The sequence below is a fragment of the Nelumbo nucifera genome, chromosome 8 (genome assembly GCF_055504915.1).
Source record: "Nelumbo nucifera cultivar China Antique chromosome 8, China Antique-T2T, whole genome shotgun sequence".
NCBI classification, from domain to species: Eukaryota; Viridiplantae; Streptophyta; class Magnoliopsida; order Proteales; family Nelumbonaceae; genus Nelumbo; species Nelumbo nucifera.
In genome coordinates, this window is record NC_142656.1 from 44,239,064 (window position 1) to 44,262,166 (window position 23,103).

A 23,103-nucleotide genomic window follows, 5' to 3' on the forward strand; every position below is an offset into this window, starting at 1 on the left:
ACATAGCAAGACTTTGTCAATAGACTCTGACAAAACTGACTCTAAGGCAACTCCATGAGGTGGTCCAAAAGCTATATCCGGTGTGTCCAGCAAGTATATTCCATTGGCCTCATGGCCACTCCCAATCATCCTCTGAGATTGCAAGTCCTGAAAAACACAATGAGTGGGAAAAAAGGTTATGCCACAATTCATGGATTTAGTTAAGCTGCTAACAAATAAAAGGTTTGTATTCTGTTTAGGGACATGAATGACAGAAGATAAATAAAGGGTGTCAGAGGTCTTTATATATCCCCTTTACCAGAGATGGGAGCAAGAGACCCATTAGCAAGGGATATTTTCTCTTTGCCAGAGAGAAGGTTGTATGAGCAAAAGAGATTAGATAGGCTGGTCATATGGTCTGATGCATCGGAATCAATAATCCAAGGGATTTTATGATTACTTGAAACTGAAGCATGATTTGCAGAAGCACGAATACCTTAGTGAGCAATAGCAGATGAAGATGATGTGTTGCTGGAAGAGTGAGATGAAGAAACAGTAGCTTCCAAGTGATTTAGCAGCCTCCCATACTTTTCACAATCCGCCTTCATTTATTCCCACTGCTCATTGGTTGATTTTTCTTCACTCTCCATATTTCCTCCTTCAGGTACTGTAGCAACATTAGCTGTCTTATGCTTTCCTACCTAACTGCCCTTCTTGGAGCTGTTGTTATTCTTAAACCTATCAGGAAGAAGCTCAGGATGAAGCTTCCAACAAGTGTCCTTTGTATGCCTCGGTTTCTTGCAATATTCACATATCTGTTCCTTTTTCTCAGTAGAACCCTATGGCTTTATTCCTGCATGTGCAAAGTATTCTGTAGGTGGACTCTGCAACTGAACCTGCCACCTACTCTCCTTACTGCTTATCATAGCATATGCTTGGGAAAGAGTAACCTAATCTTTGGCCAGGATATTTTGCCTAATGATGTCAAACTCAGGGTTGAGTCCAGTGAGAAATTCAAGCACCCTATTTCTCTCCACCAACTTCCTATACATTTTAGCATCATTCTTACTCTTCCATACAACTGTTTCCATAACATCAATTTCTTGCCATAGGGATTCAGTATAGAGTAGTAGATTGCTACACTCTTCTCCCCCTGTCTTAGGTTCTTCACGTCACTTTTCAACTTGTAGACTCTGGCTACATTCAACTTCTGTGAATAGGTCTCAGTAACACTGTCTCGTATCTCCTTAGCCGAAGACATCCAGAGATAATGTTGACTTATATGAGGTTGCATAGAGTTGACCAACCATCCAATGACAGTATAGTTCTACATCCATTTCTCAAATTCAGGGTTTGTCTCTTCGGGTTTCACTTTACTACCTGTGAGATACCCGAGTTTTCCTCTGGCTACAGACATAAATTCTTATAGACTGTGCCCAAGCAAGATAATTTGTCCCATCTAGCTTGATTGTGGTCACACCAGTCAAAATGGAATCTACCAAGCCAAGGCTGGAAACCGGCACTTGCTTGAAGTCACTTCCGTATGGCTCCATTAATCATACGAAAATCAAAGAACCAGAAATTTGGTCTATATAAACTTACTTGAAGTCAAACCAGAACCCAGATGCTTGAAAACTAGGGTTTTACTCCGTCCAACTGTTGAGGAGGAAGAGAGAAGATGCAGCCGCTCCTACCAGAGCTTCCCAATCTCTTCCAAATCTGAACCACCCTCCTTTAGGAGTCAAAAGACACCTCCCAAGCACAGAGTGCCACACCCAAAGCTTCACCTTTACTTGTGCCTTCGAAAATCTCTAGTCGGCTAAGCTTTTGGGCAGCAACAGAACAACACCACTTCTTGGCAATATCCAGTCAGATTTAAACTCTCCAAACCCTCTACCAACTAGGCCAGAGATCCTCTGAGCCATAGAGAACCTATCTCTCCATACACTCTCTTAATCTAAGGGTGTATGGGAAAAGAGGAAGAAGAAAAAAAGGAAGAAAGAGGCCTTCTCTGATAACAAGATGTAAATCAGTCCTCAAAAATTAGGTGTAAATTTGAAAATTAGAGAGAAAAAGGAAGAAGAAAAGTAAGAGCAGCAATACAAGAGAAGAAGATAGCGAAAAGAGGAGGAAGAAGAAGAAATGTTCAAATTATTCTTCCCTTTCTTCTCTAATCCTTTTTATTAAGAATTAATGTTAAGGTAATTACAAGTATGCCCTTAAGTGGGTGGCCAGCTAGCAGTAACATAAAGAGATCAAACGAAAAGGAATAACAGGCCCATTAAGAGAGGCCCATTAGCTAACAAGAAAAAGAAAAGATATTACAAGAGAAGATACTAGGACCCATTCGGCCCAGTCTCTTTACACTGCATCAACCATAAACAAGGTGGCCATTCATATATTGTTTACTTACATGCCTATGATAACATATTTATTTCATTTAGGAGCGACAATGGGTTGGGTTCAGTACGATATGGGTTAGAGGCAACCTAAAGTTCACCTGATTGGCCATTCAACACTAACCCACAATGTTTTTGGATAAAGAGTTGACAGAAATTCAAAGAATTGACAAAAAGAGAAAAATGCTTCAAAACCATAGAAGCTATTGAACCAAGTCTTTTTTTGGGGATGGTGAAACCTAAATGCAACCCAGATCATCATGTGGTAAGTTCATCTATCCCTAACCTAATTAGGAGCATATAAAACTTGCACCAATTGAGGCAGTTTACCCAATTAACCCACCCCAGTGTAATTCCTAGTTTCATCCCCATTCCATTGGACTCCAGAAGTGAATAGTATGAAAAGCAAGAAACATTTGCCTGTTCTGATGTAATGCATGTGACGTTGATTTAGTTCTTTACCAATATAGTAACTACACCAATTACTACATGCTCTCTCTATTCAACCAAGAAATCACAAAGAATGAGTTTGACCTTCACTATCTCGTGCATTCTTTCACCGGCAGTAAATGATGATTCACCTGGAAAGTTTGAAGTATTAGATACTTAAAATAGAACAAATTCTAAGTCCTCCAATTTGGAGTGTAAAGAAATAGCATTGCACTAAGATGTATTACACACTTTCTTTCATGCACAGAAATAAATAATTAATTAATATTGTTCAATCCAACCTTCAGAAGACCACTTTTGAGATGGCAAGAGAATGGACTTCGGCTCTTTTCTAGGGGACGAGGATTCCATTGCTACAATTAGAAATCACATGTTAATTATTATCAAAAATGAACCATCAGTTAACAATTTGCTTTCAATGATCACATCGAACAGAAGCAGAAGCAAATACCTTTTTTGCACTTCTTCCACTCATCACCAATAACTGTTAGAAGTAAATCCGGCCAGATTCCTCTGATTTCTTTGACAAGAGCATTGGTACAGTTCTTGTAGGAGTCCTACATACAATGAAGTTAACAAGTTATTCTATAGCATTACAGATCACCCCAACTAGAGAAGAAAATATCACTTCAAGTCTTCGACTAAAATACAAGAGTAAGAGAATGGATAGATATAAATGTTGAAATTGATAGGCTATCCATAGTATATGCAGGATATGAAACATATATGCAACTTCTATGAATGAGAATAATGTGCATAGCTCGATTAAGACAAATTTCATCAAAAATCAGGAGAATAAAACCGAAAATAGAAAGTGAAAAAGAAACAAGCTACAGATTTCATAAAAAATGAGTATAGACCAAAACCAAAACAGATTCAATAATGTAGTAGGCTCACTATCAGCATGCTTTAGATTCTATCATTCTAGGCATGTATACACCATGGAAAGGAATCAAGCATATAAAGGCGAAATCCATTAAAGTCCATCCATCCACTTCCAACTTTCTTTCCTTTTTTTTTCCTATTGAAACTTGGCCATGATATCAAGAGATCATAAAATGTCACTTCAAATATCCACCTTTTTTAATTCAGTTGAACTACAGGAACAATAAAACAGACAAAAAAAAAAAGAGGACGAATGGAATGGCATGAATTGATCTTAAATAAAAGTTACATATAATATAAACAGTTGAATTACATCAATACCCCTATCACTCCAATTAATTACACTCTTTGAAATAACACTTGATAGACTCAATTACCCCTAAACCCCAAGTTCAACATAAATATCATACGCACCCCAACTTGCCTATATTATGCTCTAACTTAGGTTTAGGACTGCTATTCAAACAATCAGCCAACTGATTCTCCAATCTCATAAAGGGTAAGCACACTTCTCCACTTTTGGTATATCCCCTATGCCTATCTACCTCGATATGATTTGTTATGTTGCGCCGTACAAGATTCTGAACAATGTTGATGGAAGCTTCAAGCTTGATGTCACAATATAACCTCATAGGCCTCTCAAACTGAAAACCAATTTCAATTTTTGAAGTCTTCAGCCATAATAATTCACAAACAAACTACTAGTTTTTTTCTATAGCTCTATAGTCAAATTCAGTACTAGAACAAACTACTACTAGTTTACTTCTCACTCCTTCAGGAGACCAAGTTTCCTCTCACAAATGCACAATAACCTGTAGTGTGAACCATCAATAGATCCAGCCCAATCAATGTTAATATATGCCACCACCTTATTATGCCCAAGGTTGGAATGAAGTGTCAGTGCCAGATCGTTAGACTAAAGAAGAAGAAAAACAGTTGTTGGGTGTGTCCAAAGTGACAGTTGGCACCCAGAAAAGAATATTTATATTAAAATAACAAAAGGACCATTCTGTCCTCAAGATACAAATAATGTACAAAAGAATAAGAAACAATCTAAGTACAAAAAAGGCATAAAAAGATAAAATTAACTCTTAGCTCTCATTGTCTCTACACTCCCCCTCAAACTGATGACTAGGAATCAGCATCAGTTTGTCCATAAGAAATGTGTGTCAGGCTTGAGTCATAGATTTCAACAAGTCAGCAAGTTGGAGTCCTGAGGACACATGTGGAAGAGAAATAAGGTCCGCAAGGAGGAGGCCTCAAATAAAATGGCAATCAACTTCAATGTGCTTTATGCGCTCATGAAGAACAGGATTGGAAGCATTCTTGATGGCACTGAGATTATTTGCAAGGAGAGGAGCTAAAGGTGGAAACTCATGTAGAAGAGCCCTAACCAGATAATCTCATACACGTAGAGGACATGGCCCTATAGTAAGCTTCAGTAGATGATGAGAACAAATAGACCATGAGATAAGGTCCCCCTCACATATCTGATGATTCTGTAAACTGATAGATGTGGTTATCGTGAGACGACACAAACTGGCTCACAATCTGCATTGTGTTGAGGATTTTATGCAAATTTGTGCAGATTTGTTAGTTAATTTTGTTTATTATTTGTTTAGATAGGAAGTGGGGACCACAGCACACTTGTTGGGAACCTTTGGAGTGATGTTTTTAAGTATTTTATGCAGTTTTTGGTGTTAGCCGCTGCAATGGAGAGGGCGGCCAGATCTAATTTTCTCTCTTTCTTTCTCAACTTCTTCTCTTCTCTCTCTTCTTCCACAAGAAACACTTTTCTTTTCTTCTTTCAGTTTTTTTGATTCTGCAGATTTCTACTGATTGCATATGATATATCTGGTTGAGTCAAAGTAACGTAAATTAAGTTGCCTATCAAGTAGTGATAGCAATGTTTTTCAACCCATTGTTGACCTGGACAGTTCAACCATCCAAATCATCACCCAACCATGATTTTGGGCCCGGTTTGGATAAAACCCGGGATTTTCTCAAAGCCCGTCAACTTGATCAAAAACTATCCAATCAGGGTGGTTGAACCATTGACTTGGTCACAGGTTGCACATTCAATGCATGTGCAAACTTTGGAAGGCCATAACTTTGTGCTCAGATGTCTGATTGGGGCATTTTTTTATTTTGGGTAATTTTTCAAACCTATGCGTCCCAAGGAGCCACTTTGCCTTGTTATTTTCACCAAAAAGACCTTTCTTTGGCCTAAAATTGCAATTTTGAGCATTTTTTTACGAATAAAACAGTTCGGGAACAAATCAATTAGGCTCAATTCGAGTTCTATGCTAATCGAATTCAAATCTCAGTATAAGTTTGATTAGTCTTTCGAACTCAAATTCGACCAATAAAATATTTGGCTTAAAAGCTTGCAAGTTTAAATTTGAGCAAAATAACATTGCTTCATTTTGAATCAAGAAGTCTTCACTGGCTTGCTGCCTTTCAACCTCTCCCTTTCCCTCTTGCAAGTTCGAACTTGCAAGCTCAATTAGTTTTGCCAGCTCTCAAGTCAAACTCCAAACATACCGAATATTTAATCAAATTGAACTCGAACAAGAAAATAGAGTTCGACTCAAACTTGAAATTGAATTCGAATATAGGAGTACTTTAGTCAAACGAGCCAAGCTGAAGTATAAAAGGACTTCTATTGCCTTTGCAATAGTACAAAGAACAGACAGAAGAAATTGCATAAGCATAGGCAGAATGTGGTAATAGTGCATCATAGAATACAAAATCAGAGATGGGATAAACAATACAAGAAGAAGAATAAAAGGACTTGGAATATTGTTTCTTTCCTTTATGAACAGAAATTGGTAAGTAAGATCAAAAGGAACATGAGAAGAGCCAATAATAAGAGAAGGCTGTTACTTGAATCAGGAGCTTCGAATTGGGGTTGAGGATCCATCTCTAATGTTATCTTCCTAAATCTAGATAACACGTGCAAATTTGGCACAGCAAGGAGAGTCAGGATTTTGGAACTGACAAATCTATGACTGTGACAGGAATAGGAAAACAAAAAGAACTCTCTTCACTAATCAGGATACAAATCATGGAAAAAAACACAGCCAAAAACTTTAAAAGGCAAATGAAAAGGTGGTTCATCCAGACACAAGCTGTTTTGGGGACTGAAACTGCAGCACTCACAATGGCAACTTATTGATCAAATAGACTACAGTGAGAACTGAAGCATTACAGTGACTCCCTGATACTGATCTGCATCTACAGTCTCCCTCCATTTAAGAGCCTATAAACGGTCCATCTTCTCCCATATAGACTCTAAGGAAGAAAAGTACATATTGACGAACCTATCCCCTTGTCTCATACTACTGGCCTCCCTCCTTAATTAACAAATCTGGGTGATGTTACAACCCTAAGAATAGGTAGCACTAACCCCATCCCAGATATCTTTGGCTGTAGACAAGAAAATATAATTTTCTCACAATATGGAACTATATCAAACAAATCAACCATGATATGATTAACAAACCATCCTACTCGACTCCCATCAAGAATATGTTGGATCATCCACCTAAAATCTAGTTTCTTTCTCAATAAGGTACTCTAACTTCCCTTAGCCTCTAATAGATAGTTTTTCCAATCTTCCCAATACAGGAACCACTTCGAGGGGGTTCACCTCCAAAAGAAGAGAAAGAAGAGACAAAATATCTCTTGGCATCCCTCTCTCACTCTCCAAACTACTATTTATAATATCTTATTACAATTATTACCCACTACTGAGACCATACCCAATTCTGGTATCCCATGTGCAGATTCTAACCGCTTAGTCTGATGTGGCCTTCAGTCTCCTGGTGTACATGAAGCAAACTGGGTGACAGGCCTGGGCCTCCTCATGGGCCTGTATCTGTGTAGGATGCTGTTGGCCCTGCGGGCTCCCATCAATTGCCTCCCCCTCAACAGCTACCTTGTCCTCAAGGTCGAAACCGGGATAGTGTTGCTATGTGAGCAGGATTCCCAAGTTGCATCATCTAAGGGGAGCCCGGCCCATGCAATTAGAACCTGCTGGACATGTTTCTTACCCTTTTTTATCCAACGATAATCTGGTGGAGTACTGCAGACTTGAGTGTTGGGGTTGAGGCACTTCTTCAGGAGGGATACATGGACTATAGGATGCAACTTAGAAGTGGGGGGAAGGGCCAGCCAGTAAGTCTCCAAAGTCCTGTTCACCACCTCGGTTTGGCCATCTGTCTGGGGATGGTAACTGGGTTGAATAATGGAGTTCTGCCCCTTGAGCCTTGAAGTAGTCCTTCTGAAGTCCTGTTCACCACCTTGGTTTGGCTGTCTGTCTGGGGGTAGTAATTGGTTGAATAATGGAGTTCAGCCCCCTGAGCCTTGAAGTAGTCCTTCCAAAACCTGCTCATAAAGGTTGGGTCCTGATCTGTTACAATGGACATCGGGGTGCCAAGCAATTTGGCGACGTCTTGGATGAAAATCCATGCCACCTGAGATGCTGTGTAGGGGTGGGAGAGAACAGAAATATGGGCGTATTTGGTGAGCCAATCCACGACCACTAGAATATCTGACTAGGGAGGCCAATGATGAAATCCATGGTGATTTCTTCCCAGACCCTATCAGGTATGGGTAGGGGTTGCAAGAGCCCTGTAGGGGTCTGGCCTTTATACTTGTTCTGTTGGCACACATGGCATGCAGCCACAAAGTCCCTTACCTGTTTTCACCTGCCATGGCTGATTGGTGGAATAAGCGGAGGAGCTCTTAATGGTATTTAGAAGTAGGCGCAACGGCTAACCAGCCCTTGTAGAAGAGATCTCCTTGAACAATGTGGTATCCTGGGATGGCTGTAGGGTCCTGGGTCCATAGGTTTCTGATATGGCCCAAGTTGGGGTCTTGCTAGGCCTCTTGCTTGACCCTATCTAATAGAGGGTAGGTAAGTGGGCTTGGAGATGCCCATGGCAAGGAGCTCGGTTGCCCGTGATAGTGCATCGGCAGCCCGATTTGTGGCTCTGATCTATATTCAATCTGGAATTCGAAGCCCATCAGTTTATAGGCCCACTTCTGCTATTCAGGTGTCAGGACTGACTGGTCCAAAAGGTGCCTTAGGCTTTGCTGGTCCGTCTGTATTATAAACAGCTGGCCCAAGGGATAAGCTCTTCACTTCATAATTGCTAACACAACTGCCATTAACTCTTTTTCGTAAGTGAACTTGGTTTGGGCCTGGAGTGAAAGGGCTTTACTGTAGAATGCAATTGGTTGGTTGCCTTGCATCAGTACAATGTCTAACCCGGTTCCTGAGGAATCGGCTTCTACTAAGAAGGTTTTTGAAAAATCGGGCAGAGTCAAGGTGGGGGGTGTGGACATAATAGTTTTGAGGTCCTCAAAGGCCTATTCAGCTAAAGCATCCCATTGGAATCCCTCCTTTTTGAGAAGTTGGGTCAGGGGAGCGACTAGTTGCCCAAAGCCTTTAATGAAGCAACGATAATAGCCGGTTAATCCCAAGAATCCTTTGAGGCTTTTCACTCAGTTGGGCCAAGCCCATGTCAACATTACAGAAGCCTTTTCTGGGTCAGCCATGACCCTTCCATGTTCAACTATATGACCCAAATAATGTATCCTTGTTTTCCCAAACGAGCATTTAGATTCCTTGGCAAATAAGTAATGAGATTGCATTGTAAACTAATATGTCGTCAAAGAATACCAAAATAAACTGGCGGAGGTAGGGTCTAAAAACTTCATTCATCAGGGCTTGGAAAGTAGATGGTGCATTGGAGAGACCAAAGGGCATGACTAGTAATTCATAATGGCCTTCGTGGGTACAGAAGGCAGTTTTATGGACATCCTCTGGGTGCACCCGTATCTGATGGTATCTAGACCTTAGGTCCAATTTGGAAAAGATAGTGGCTCGCTTCAATTAATCAAATAGCTCATCAATCACTAGTATTGGGAACCGATCCTTGACTGTGATTTTGTTCAAGGTCCTATAGTCCATACAAAACCTCCATGATCCATCTTTTTTCTTCACAAGAAGTACTAGAGCTGAGTATGGGTTGGTGCTGGGTTGTATATGTTTCTTCTCAAGCATTTCTTGCACTATCTTCTCTTTCGATTTTTTGGAAGTGGGGGTATCGGTAATGCTTGACATTGGCTGGTGGGGCCCTAGGTTGAATGGGGATTTGGTGGTTAGTTGGCCTAATGGGAGGAAGTTCAGTGGTCTCTTGGAAAATAGAAGTATAGGTCTGTAGCAATCGGACTAAGGTCTATTGATGGGGGTTGTTCTCCAACTCAAGAACAGGGGTGGTTAACTCAGGTAAAATTGGGCCCAGGCCCAGGCCCAGGCACATAACAATTGGACTTCCCTCGACCAGACAAGTCTTAAGTATGGGTCTATACTCCTCAGCTCGGGTTCCTTTCTCGAGGTTCCCTCTTAACTTATAGCTTCGAGAACCAATTGAAAATTCCGTGGTCATTTGGGCCCAATTACAGACGACCTAGAACAACTAACTTAACCATTGGATTCCCAGGACAACATCGGCCCTACTATACCCCAATGGAGGTAAGTCCACCATTAGTTCCTGCCCTTGGATCTTTAGTTTGATGTCCTTGCACAAACCTTCACAGTAAAGGTAGCCCCCATTCACCACATGCACCTTGAAGGGTTTTATGGGCCATTCTGTTAGACTAAGTTGCCTGGTGAGGGTCTAGGTAATGCAGTCCATAGAACTCCCACTGTCGACCAATATGGTTACACTCCGACCTTCAACTTGCCCTTTCAATTTCATGGTTTGAGGTGATATCTGGCCAGTTAAAGCATGAAGGGAAATTTCAGGGGGGGGGTCAGGGGTTCAGTTTCAATGGTTTCGGTCAGATCAAGCTGCCCCTCTTGCTGGCTCGATTGGATCTCATCCTTGTTCTTGGCTTGCAATAAGAACACTAGTTGCGTCTTACAGCGATGGCTGGGGGGCAAATTTTTCATCGTACATGTAACACAACCCTTTTTCTCACCTAGCTGGCATTTCCGCCCAAGATAGTTTCTTATAGGCTAGGTGGGATGAGGTCCTAGTCCTGTCGGTTTGGGCTGGTTCGAATCACCTCTTTTTGTTGGAGTGGGAAGAAGAGGGGTGGAATTCTGGATTACTTTCTTCAAGTGGTCCAACTATTCTTCATGGATGCGGGCCAGGCCAGCTACGGTAGCCACAGTCGTCAGTTACCATGCTTTGACCTTCAATCGGATCTCATCCCTTAATCCCACGATGAAGCATCCCACTAGGGCTCTCTCAAGCTAGTCGTGGACACGAGAGGCTAGCTTCTTGAACTCGTTCTGGCAGTCCAAAATAGTTCCCATTTGCCTAACCTTGATGAGGTTATCATCAGGATTGTAATAACTAGTTACGCCAAACCTTTGGCACACTGCTTCCGTAAGTTCACCCCAAGTGAGACAGAGGTGTGATCGACGATACCATTGGAAACATTGCAGGGCATCGCCGGTCAAATAGATGAAGGCTATAGTCACCCGATGCGGGCCAATGATATCATAATACTCAAAGTAACTTTCCATCTTATAAATCCAAGAAACCGGATCCTCAACTGAGAAAGAAGGAAATCCAACTTAGGCGTCGATATGTTAGGACCCACTCCTCGATGGGTCCCGCTCTGGTTTGACCCTTCAGATCAGTTGCCATCCACCTCAGACTCACGATTAGTTGCACTAGAGAATTGTGTCACCACCGCGGACACGGTCTCCTTCAGCTCCCTGAGTTCTCCGAACACCTTGTATACGTCGACCTCCAGCTTGTCCATACGAACATCCATGGTAACCATTCTCGTCGCTAGCATCGGCGAACATCGAGAGGGTTCACCTCCAAAAGAAGAAGATAAAGAAGGTAGACAAAATATCTCTCAGAATCCCTCTCCTAGTCTCTGAACTACTATCCTTCCTACTATTTATAATACAAGAGAAAGAAGGTACACCTAGAGTAATTCAGATAATGCAAGAAAAGAAGAATAGAGAGAAAGAGAAAAAAGAAGAAAAGAAGTTTTAGCAAAAGGTTGTGGAAGAAGAAAAGAAGGGAAGAGAGAAAAGAAGAATTTGAACCTCTCTCTCTAGCCCCCTTTCATCACTTTATTAATAATTCTAAGTCCGAGTACAATTACTTGGATGCCCTTAATGGGGCGACCAGCACTAAACATATAATTAAAGAAAATAAAAAAAGGCCCATAAGGCCCATAACTAAGAAACATAACTTTTAAACACTACTTAGAAGAAATTAAGAACACTAGGACCCATTTGGCCCATTCTCACTACATTCCCCCTCAAGCTGAACATAGATGTCAATCATGCCCAACTTGCTTACATAATGTTGAAGCTTTGCCTTTGGGACTCCCATAGTTAGAAAATCTTCTAGCTGCTCTTCTGATACAATGAAAGGCGGACACACCTCTCCTGAAGCCACTCTCTCCTATATAAAGTGTTTGTCTACCTCAATGTGCTTAGCTCTATCATGCTGAACTGGGTTGTGAGCAAAGTTATTAGCAGCTTGGTTATCACAATACAACATTAGTGGCTCGTCACATGAAACACCCATCTCATTAAGGAGAGATCTAAGCCATAACAACTCAAAAACACCATAGGCCATAGCTCTATTCTCTGCCTCAGCTGAAGGTCTACCAACCACTGACTACTTTTTGCTTCTCCAGGAAATAATATTTCTGGCCACCATAGCACAATATCCTGATGTGGATCTCCTGTCATCCACATTTCCTACTCAATCAGCATCTGTATATGCTTCTACCTTCATGTGTCCATGTTTAGCAAATAATATACCCTTCCCGAAGGTTCCCTTAAGGTAGCATAACACCCTTTCTGCAACAGCCATATGTGTGTCTCTGGGAGCATGCATGAACTGGCTGATGACACTCACAGCATATGAAATGTTTGGATGAGTCATACATAGATAAAGAAGTTTCCCTAATAATCTCTGAAACACTCCCCTGTCAGCTAAAAGTTCTCCATCATTTGCTGAGAGTTTATGATTCACATCAAAAGGGGTAAAGGCAGGTATAGAACCAAGTTTTCCAGTCTCGGTAAGAAGGTCTAGCACATACTTCCGTTGAGAAATAAAGATACCTTCCTTGGACCTAGCAACCTCAATGCCTAGAAAATACCACAACTCCCCTAAATCTTTAATTTCAAATTCAGAACTGAGAAACTTCTTGAGAGCACTAGCTTCTTCTGTATCACTGCCAGTAACCACAATATCATCTACATAAACTATAAGGAATGTCACCAGAGTGCCTTTTCTCTTAACAAAGAGGGTATGATCTGATTGAGTCTAAGTGTAGCCGAGCTGAACAAGAGCAGCCCTAGACCTATCAAACCAAGCACGTGGAGATTGTTTTAGACCATAAAGTGGTTTCTTCAATCTACAAACCTTACCCTGCATTTCCTTGCCATATATACCAGGAGGGACATATATACCTCTTCAGTGAGATCACCATTTAGGAATGCATTCTTAACATCAAATTGATACAGAGGCCAAATCATAGCCCACGACTAAGGATAAAAGAACTCTCACCTAAATCATCTTAGCATATGGAGAAAAGGTCTCGATGTAATCTATCCCATATACCTGACTATATCCCTTGGCAACAAGCCGAGCCTTATACCTCTCAATTGACCCATCTGCACGATACTTGATAGTGAAAACCCACTTGCACCCAATAGGTTCCTTCCCAACTGGCAAGTCAACAATATCCCAGGTAATGTTTTTATGAAGGGCTTCTATTTCAATACTCATAGCATCCCTCCAATCTGGTGTAGCTAAGGCTTCTAAAACAGACTTTGGGATGGATTGAGAGGAAATGGAGACCAGAAAGGCATAGTAGGATGGGGATAACACGCTATAGGAAAGGTGTTTGGAAATACAATGAGTTGTACATTTCCTCTTACCTTTTCTCAAAGCAATGGGTAGGTCAAGGTCTGGAAACGAGGGTGCTGGTGGAGGAGGTGATGGACATGTCCTCTCTTCAGTAATCAAGGGTGCCTGAGTCTCAACTGGAGGTGTGGGATCAACCTGTGTTTGCCTTAGCCTTTGCCGCTGGTACCACCTCTGGAGAATAGGATGAGTGGAAACAACTAGAAAACTAGCAGGAGGGGGAGGAGCAAGAGTGGAAGACCTCAAAAGAGAAGATCCTTCCACAGGAATGGGGGTAACTGTGAAGGGCTCGACGTAAGACTCAACTGGAGTTGGCAAAGGAAGGGATGAAGAAAACAACTCGAGAGATCTCTCCCCCTCAGAAGGATGGCTATAAAAAGGAATTGACTCTGTAGAGGTGACATCCAATGTAAATAAATCGAGTGCCACTAATGGGATCAAAACAATAGCTCCCTTTCTGTGTGGAGGCATAACTAAGGAAGATACACTTCTAAGCCTTGGGGTCAAACTTGTGTCTTTTGGAACTGGGAATGTAGACATAACAAGTGCAACCAATGACCCTCAGAGTAATAGAGAAGATCTCAACATCAGGAAAGAGGACTCCAAAGGGAGTTTTTAACCCCAAGACTCGAGAAGGCATGCAGTTAATAAGGTATGTAGCTGTTAAAACATCACCCCAAAACTTCATAGGAACATGGGTAGCAAAAAAAATGCTCCTTGCAACTTCCATAATCTGTTTGCTTTTCCTCTCTGCTACTCCATTTTGTTGTGGAGTGTGGGCACAAGAACTCTGATGAATAACCCCAAGCTTCTCAAGATAGGAGGTAAGGTCCTTCTCAAAATATTCCTTAGGATTGTCTAATTGGAATATTTTGATGCAAGTATTAAACTGAGTATGTGTTCATGGAACTGCTACACAAGATTAGGCACTTCAACCTGAGAGCACATAAGGTAAATCCAAGTATATTGTGAAAAATCATCAATAAACATGATGAAATATTTATAGCCACCCATACATGGTAAATGGTAAGGCCCCCACACATCAGAATGAACAATATTAAAAGGAATAGTTGTCTTTTATTACTTGAAGGATAAGTGTTCTTTCAATGCTTTGAAAACTCACAAGACCCACAATGAAGACTCAATAGACTAATTCCTTTAAATAACTCTTGAAACAACTGACTCAATGAAAAAAAGGACAAATGAACCAAATAACTATGACATAACATAATACGACTAGTGGACTCTGAAACAAATGCAGTTCTCTTAGGTTATACTTGGATCTGTTCAAGCATGTCTAATAGATAGATCCCATTCGCCTCATAGCCACTCTTCCAATCACCTTCTGAGTTCCATTTCCTGAAAAACACAATATGAAGGATAAAAAGGTCAGACAACAAATCAGGGATTTAGTCAAATTACTAACTGAAACCAAATTGGTATTAAGTTTAGGTACATGAAGAACATATGATAAGGCCAAGGCATTAGAGGTCTTAATGTTTCCCTTTCCCGTGATAAGGGCTAGAGAGCCATCAGCAAGGGATATCTTATCCCAACCAGAAAGAAGTTGGTAGGAGGTGAATAACTGTGAAACACTGGTCATATGGTCAGAAGCACCAGAATCAATTATCCAAGGGGTTTTATGAGTACCTGAGACAGAAGCATGATGTACAGCGGCACGAATACTTGAGTGAGCATATGCAGAGGAAGGAACAGTCTCTGAAGGGGCTATAGCAATGGACTCCAAGTGACTGATGATTCAGCTATACTCCTCATATGCAGCCCTGGCGAATGCAAGCTGTTCTCCCACTGACTTCTCTCCACCCTGTCCTTGTTCACCCTGTGAAGAGGTGGCTATATATGCATTTCCACCTTTTCCAATTTAAACCCTTTTCCCACCATTTTCTTTCTTGAATCTGGTAGGAACAAGCTCTAGATGTAACTTCTAGCACGTGTCTTTAGTGTGTTTAGGCTTCTTGCAATATTCACAGATAACATCTTTCTTCCCAATGCTAACTTTTGGCTTCATCCCCGCATTAGCATGGTGATCAACCTATAGCTCAACAAACTGAACCTGTCTTCTGCTCTCCTCACTACTCACCATAGCTTATGCCCGAGACAAAGTCACCTCATCCTTAGCTAAAACATTATGCCTCACGATATCATACTCCGAGTTGAGTCCGGTGAGGAACTCAAAGACCCAATTTCTCTCCACCAACCTCCTATATGTTTCTACATCCTCTGTACAACCCCAAACAACAGTCCCCATCAGATCAATCTATTTCCAAAGAGATTTCAGCAAAGAGAAGTAGACTACCAAGGGCTTCTCCCCTGTCTAAGATTATTCACATCATGCTTCAATTTGTAGGCCCGAGCAACATTAAGTTTTTGGGAATAGGTCTCTATGACATTATCCCACACTTATTTGCAGTTTCCATCCACAGGTAATGCTGACTAATGTGTGGTTGCAAAGAATTCACTAACCAAACCACTACTGTGTAGTTTTCTTGCATCCACCTTTCATGGGTATTATCATCCTCCTCCAACTTCTTCTTGCTCCTGGTAATATAACCCCATTTTCTCTACTACACACATGTATCTTAATAGATTTAGACCAAGCTAAATAATTGGTCTCATCTAGCTTCACAGTAGTCACAACCCCAAAATAGATTCTCCACTGACCCCCCATGTCCAAACCCGGAATTTGTGGAATATTTTGACTCTCCTCCAGATTGCTCCATTGAGTAAATGGATGACGAAAATCAAATTAGGGCTTTACTAGGGTAGATTTATTGTTCCAAGCAAAGAACAACCTCTCAACCCCCCAAAATTGGGGTTTCACAAGGTCCTGCGAGATGGGGAGAAAGAGAGAAACTTCAACCGTCCCTTCCAGAGGTTCCAAAATTCAATCCAACCAAAACCACCCCTAATACAAATCAAAAGGCTTACCTCTAATCCCCAAGCGCCTGGTTCAAACTATCTCTATGACCTGTAACAAAGTTTCTCTAGTTATCTAGGGTTTTCGGGAAAAATTTCCAAGAACTTGCCTTGGGCTTCAACTAAGGATGAAAAACCTCCACAAAACTCTCCAAAAACCCTCCTAACTGGGCTACATAAGTAGCTGATTGATCAACCGCTCTGATACCAAGTTGAAAATTACACGTATAGTAATTCAGATAATGCAAGAAAAGAAGAAAAGAGAGAAAGAGAAAGAAGAAAAGAAGTTTCAGCAATAGGTTGTGGAAGAAGAAAAGAAGATTTCGAACCTCTCTCTCTAGATGCCCTTAATGGGGCGGCCAGCACTAAAGAGATAATTAAAGAAAATAAAAGAAGGTCCATAAGGCCCATAACTAAGAAACATAACTTTTAAAATTTAAACACTACTTAAAAGAAATAAAGAACACTAGGGCCCATTTGGCCCATTCTCACTACTTACCCACTATTGAGACCTTAAACAATCATGCCCATTCCAAAATGTGCAGATTCTAACCGCTTAGTCTGACATGGCCTTCAGCCTCCTATTGTACACGAAACGAACTGGGCAATGGACCTGGGTGCCTTCTCTTGTTGCTGAGCAACGGACATGGCCTTCAGCCTCCTTATGGGCCTGTTTCTGTGTAGGGTGTTGTGGGCCCTGCGGGCTCCCATCATTTTCCAATCGTGCCCATTCCAAAATGTTACTGTCATCCAACCTCATGGTGGTTATTTGAATAGTGGAACTCTCACAATTTCCACATAGCTAATGTTTCCAAACTTGATGGGTAACAGTCAATTTCCACATAGCTATTGTTTCCACCAACATTGATAGGTAACGGAAACAATCACTGCACCAGCAGTAATTGTAGGGATCAACCAGGCCCCCAAAACAATCTCGCACAGCCCTAGGATAGCCAAAAACAAGGCTAAGGGAAAATATGGTGGAGATCACTTATGCTTAGATAGCCTTAAATTCTCATGTCATTTTACAAAAACATAAAAGATGGATACATAAGGTTCGCTTGATCTAATATTCCCATCTGAAGGCCAAATACCTACTCGTATTCCTATCTAAGGCTCAGTGTTTTAAAAGGCGTGGGAGGCATACGCCTGGAAACACACCTCCAGGCGAGGCACTCCCAAAACACCCTGAGGCGTATGCCAGAGGCGCTGACACCTCTGAGGTGTACGCCTCTTACACTTTTTTCATGAGGAGTGCCAGAGCGCCTCATGCACATCTGATATAAAAAGACAGAAAAAAAGAAAAAAAAAAGGAAAGGAAAGGAAAATAAAGGGAAGGGAAAGAAAAAGAAAGAAAAGAAAAAAAGAGAAAAGGAAAGGAAAGGGAAGGGAAGAAAAGATAAGGGGAAAGAAAGTGGTTTGCCCCATGCCCCTTCGACTGGGGGGCGACCCCCCAGACCTCCCACCCCCTTTTCGATGCAGCTCAATTTGTTTTTTTTTTTTTTTGAGTTAGGGGGGTCTTGTCTCCGCTTCGACAAGACTCCCCCCCCCTTTCAACTAATGTTATGCATCTTTATTCTTCTTAATATAAAAGATTTTTATTAAAAATAAAGAAAAAAATGAGATCCCCCCTCCTCTTAAGGAGGCTTACACCTCCTTGTGTTTGGGAGGCTTACACCTCTTGCGTTCTGAACTATGCCTCACGCCTCTAGGTAGTGGAATGCCTCGCGTCACGCCTCCACATTTTAAAACATTATAAGGCTAGATGTGCCTTAACAGGATAATCCATTCAACCCGGACAATCAAACCAGTGAACTGTCACCAGGACAGAAAACCAGGACAGTTTCTGGTTCAGTTTTTAAATACTCTTCAAGATTGATATTAAATTCATCTAAAATCAAGCTTTAACAAAAAGGGGGATCATCTTCTTCTGAGCTCTGGCAGCTGGTACAGCCTGCTGACATCAGCTGTCAACAATGACAACATCAGCAGTCAGCACAATCCTTCACAATCAATATACGATGGAACATTGGAACAATAAACAGAAAAAAATAAAAATGAAGAATTGAACAATAGAAGGAGAAAATAAGAAAGAAGGAAAAAGAGGAGAGAAGAAGAATATGGAATGGCAGGTATCAATCTCAGATCACATGTCCATCTAAATTACTTATCAGGTAAATTGCTGAAACCTCCCCTGAAGTTTCATAATGGCAATCACCTCCCTAAACTTTCTAGCATAGCTGCAAGTAGACCCCTTCCATTAGTTCACTGTTTAAAAGCCAACAGAATTTGCTAATGTCATTAATTATATATTTTTAAATGACAAATTTCCCTTAAATGACGAATGGATCTGCTGATGTAACTAAATTTCTCTAATTACCAAAATTACCCTTTAATGAGAAATATGGGGTTTTCTAATGGACGGGAATTTTTTTGCAGAAGTATCTCTATTATTACTTGTGGTCGAAGAACCATCTTTTATTCTGCCTTTACCTTATTGCAGCAGCCTCAAAAGAAAACCAAAGACATTTGAGTCCGGATCACCTGCCAACACACACATTCTAACCCTCTACCAACAAGATCTCACACCACACATCTCATACATGGTGGGTCCCAGTTTCATGGTGAGATGTATGGTGTTAGATCAAATTAGTAGAGGGTTGGAACGTGTTTTGTTGGCAGAAGATCCTAACTCAAGACATTCTACTCTGCCTTTACCTTGTTGCAGTGGCTCAAAAGGAAATGCAGTCTTCTTCATTCCTTTTCTTCTCTATCTCAGGTACAGAAACCGGAGATACTATTGTGGACGAAATGCTGCCATAAGAGATTCCAAATCAAAGGGAACTGTTGGGGACCATTAACAAACACTAGAAAGGTGGGAGATCACCACAGGGCCCAATTTGGCGACAGTGGAGACATTAATAACTCTATGGGGATATTAAAATATGTTATGTTTTTCAAAGCTATTGCAATTTTCAAGTACACCTATCTAACCAAACTATTGAGGCTGGTTTTTACAGAGAAAACAATACAAACTTTAAGAACAATAACAAAAAGACAATAGTTTAAAGTTGCAGCTACCTTTGAGTTCAAATAACTAATGGTTGGTGTTTTGCGTCTAACGAATATTTCCTCACAGTTTTATTTGATTTGTTTGATGCAAGGGTTTGGGAAAGCGTACGAGTTCAAATTACATAACAAATTTGAAAAACTATTAAGTGTTTTAAAAGAGATGGCAAGGGTTTGGGATTTAATTTCTATGAGAGTCAGGTTTGAAAAAATATATCAATTTTGAAAAGGAGATAGGAAGGATTGGGGCCTTTGCGGAAGCCATTGATGTGAAGGGAAAATTTGAAAAACAAATATGCTGGTCAGAAGTAATTCCATGGGTATTTTGGACATTTTTGTGTCTCTGTTAAAGGGTTCTAACGGAAGGGGTCTATTTGCAACTATATTAGAAAATTAAGGGGAGGTGATTGCCAATACGAAACTTCAGGGGAGGTTTCAGCAATGGTCCAAAACTTTGGGGGAGGTTTCATCAATTTACCCTTAGACTGTTGAAAAATTACATCAGTAGTTCTATCAATCCAACATAATTACATTTATGTAAAATAACACTTGCTTGAATAAATTCTATGATTTCATAAGGTTTTTTTAATCTTCATTTGAGCAGCTTATTTGAAAGAGAAATCTGTATGTGTTACAGGGACTGAGAATTAGTTTATAGAAGGAATGGAAGTGCAGGATCCATCAATGCAAAAAGAGAAGATGAGAATACTCTCTGATGGTCCTTGAGAAATTTGAATCAGAGAAGGCAGGGTCTCTACCTGCAATGATGAACACCTATTTTAGCTGGATTCAAAGATCAGCCAACTCAATAGCAGATGCCTAGGGACAGGGTGGATAAGACCCTTTTAAGTTTGCACTGGCAAATAGGGGGATGGACTTAACAGTACTCGTGTAAGGAAAATTTATATGTGGTTAGCCTCTTTGTGGCTGCTTAGTTTTCTGTTTTGCCTCTTCCTTTTCATAACTAGAGTAATAAGGTCTACTATACTGATTATTTTCTCTTTCAATCTCATTACTCAATAAAAACAAGAGTTAAGGAAATAGCTTACTTTTATTAAGTCGAGATGATGGTTGCTGAACTCTAACTCATTATAAGGAAGCAGTTGGCGAAAGAGCCACCCACCATCCCACAATGTCTCTGCAGATACATCTGACCTGCAAAAAAGACTGACCAATGCATCGAGCACCTGCAGAAGAAGATATACATCATTTTTATCAGTAGAAGATATATACATAATCTAAGTACTATTTTCAGATTCCAACTTGTTTACCCTTTAATAATGTGTATAGACAAAAATAAATAAATGATATCATACAGAATCTGAATGCACCAGCAGTTGACCAAAAGGCATATGTGTCGATGTAAATGCAAATTTGGCCAAAAAATAGAAACACAAACTTGATTCAGTTTTGCATTGACAAATTCTGTATTGTGTTTGGTTGTAATGGGTTAACAACTGAAAGCTGAACCACTGTAGTCGAAGTAGCAGAGAAGAGGAGAAGAAGAAGAGATGCTGAAAATGTCGAACTGTCCAAGCCAGTCGACCAGTTCTTTATTTATAGATGAATATAGTACAAGGTACAAGAAATTACTGGGATGCCCCTGATTAGTGATGGGACACCCAGATGACTTAAATCATTAAACAGGATTAGGCCCATTAACACAAGCCCAGTTACAAGATAAGTTAAACATAAGAATGGGCTAATAATAACTCTTATCAGCCGAACATCCCTCTAACATTCTAACACTCCCCCTCAAGCTAAGCATAGATATCAATCATGTTTAGCTTGCCAAGTATGTCCCTGAACTTCGTTGATGCCAGCCCTTTAGTAAATACATCTGCAATCTGCATCTCTGATAGAGTATAAGGCACACAGAGTTCTCCTGAAATAATTCTCTCTCTGACAAAGTGTCGATCAATTTCAATATGTTTTGTCCTGTCATGCTGCACAGGATTGTTGGCAATGTTGATAGCAGCTTTATTATCACAATACAGCTTGAGAGGACCCTCTGTCTTGATACCAAGCTCATTAAGGAGAGTCCTGAGCCATAAGAGTTCAGCAACCCCGTGTGCCATAGCCCGATATTCTGCTTCTACACTTGATCTAGCCACAACATTCTGCTTCTTACTACGCCATGTGACTAGGTTTCCTCCCAAGAATGTACAGTAACCTGAGGTTGATTTTCTGTCTCCAACAGACACAGCCCAATCAGCATCAGAGTAGGCTTCAATTTCAAGTCTGCTGTTTTTTCTGAATAAAATTCCTTTCCCTGGGCATGTCTTCAAGTATCTGAGGATTCTTTCCACTGCTCTCATATGAGGGGTCTTTGGTGAGTGCATGAATTGACTGACAACATGCACTGCATAGGCAATGTCTAGCCGAGTAAGGGATAAGTATATCAGTTTTCCTACCAACTTTTGGTACTTTTCCTTATCACAGTATTCCTCACCCATTGATTCTTGTAATCCATGGCTTGGTTCTATTGGAGTGTCTGCTGGCCTACACCCCATCATGCCTGTTTCCTCTAGGAGATCTAGCACATACTTTCTTTGACATATGTAGATTCCTTCTCTTGATCTAGCAACTTCAATTCCAAGAAAGTATCTCAGATTTCCCAGGTCTTTGATCTCAAACTCTGAAGCTAAGAACTCCTTCAGCCTCTTCATCTCTCTCACATCATTTCCAGTAATCACCATATCATCCACATACACAATGAGTGCTGTAAGTTTGTCATCCTGTCTCCTTGTAAACAATGTATGATCTGCACTGCTCTGAGTGTACCCTACTTTCTTCATGGCCAAACAATGTCTCTCAAACCATGCCCGGGGAGAATGCTTCAAACCATATAATGCTTTCCTTAGTTTACATACCTTCTTTCCAACATCATATCCAGGTGGGGGTTCCATGAATACCTCTTCATGAAGATCACCATTTAGGAAGGCATTCTTCACATCCAGCTGATGAAGTTCCCAAGAGAATTTTGCTGCTAGTGACAGTAGAACCCTGATTGTGTTGAGCTTTGCTACTGGGGCAAAGGTTTCCTTGTAGTCAATTCCTTCCTTTTGTGTAAACCCCTTTGCCACGAGTCTGGCCTTGTACCTCTCAACTGACCCATCTTCCCTGTGCTTTACTGTGAATACCCACTTGCACCCAACAGTGCCTTTCCCTTCTGGCAAGTCCACCAATTCCCATGTCCTTGCTTTCATTAGGGCTTTCATCTCCTCATTCATGGCTTCTTTCCACCTTGGATCAGATGCCGCCTCTGAATACCTGCAAGGGACACATACAGAGGAAAGAGCAGACACAAAGGAATGATAGGCAGGGGATAAGTGTGAGTAAAAAACATAATCGGCTATGGGATGCCGAGTGGTACAAGAACGAACAGGCTTACGGAGAGCAATAGGAAGATCCAAATCTGAATTGAGTGAATCAGAATTACCTTGGATTGCAGAGACAGA

At 40.9% G+C, this 23,103-nt stretch overlaps 1 protein-coding gene across 15 annotated transcripts in view; it reads right to left on the reverse strand.

Annotated features, from left to right (window-relative positions):
- The window catches only part of LOC104611385 (CLEC16A-like protein), a 138,195-nt gene that overhangs the window by 49,751 nt on the left and 65,341 nt on the right, over positions 1-23,103 (reverse strand). For all 15 annotated transcript variants that reach the window (XM_088893145.1, XM_088893140.1, XM_088893142.1 and 12 more), the window contains 4 exons: positions 20,692-20,829; positions 3,280-3,385; positions 3,110-3,181; positions 2,913-2,959 (listed from right to left, as the gene is read on the reverse strand). In XM_088893145.1, coding sequence (XP_088749271.1) covers positions 2,913-2,959; positions 3,110-3,181; positions 3,280-3,385; positions 20,692-20,829 — 363 coding nt within the window. The remainder of the gene's footprint in view (positions 1-2,912; positions 2,960-3,109; positions 3,182-3,279; positions 3,386-20,691; positions 20,830-23,103) is intronic.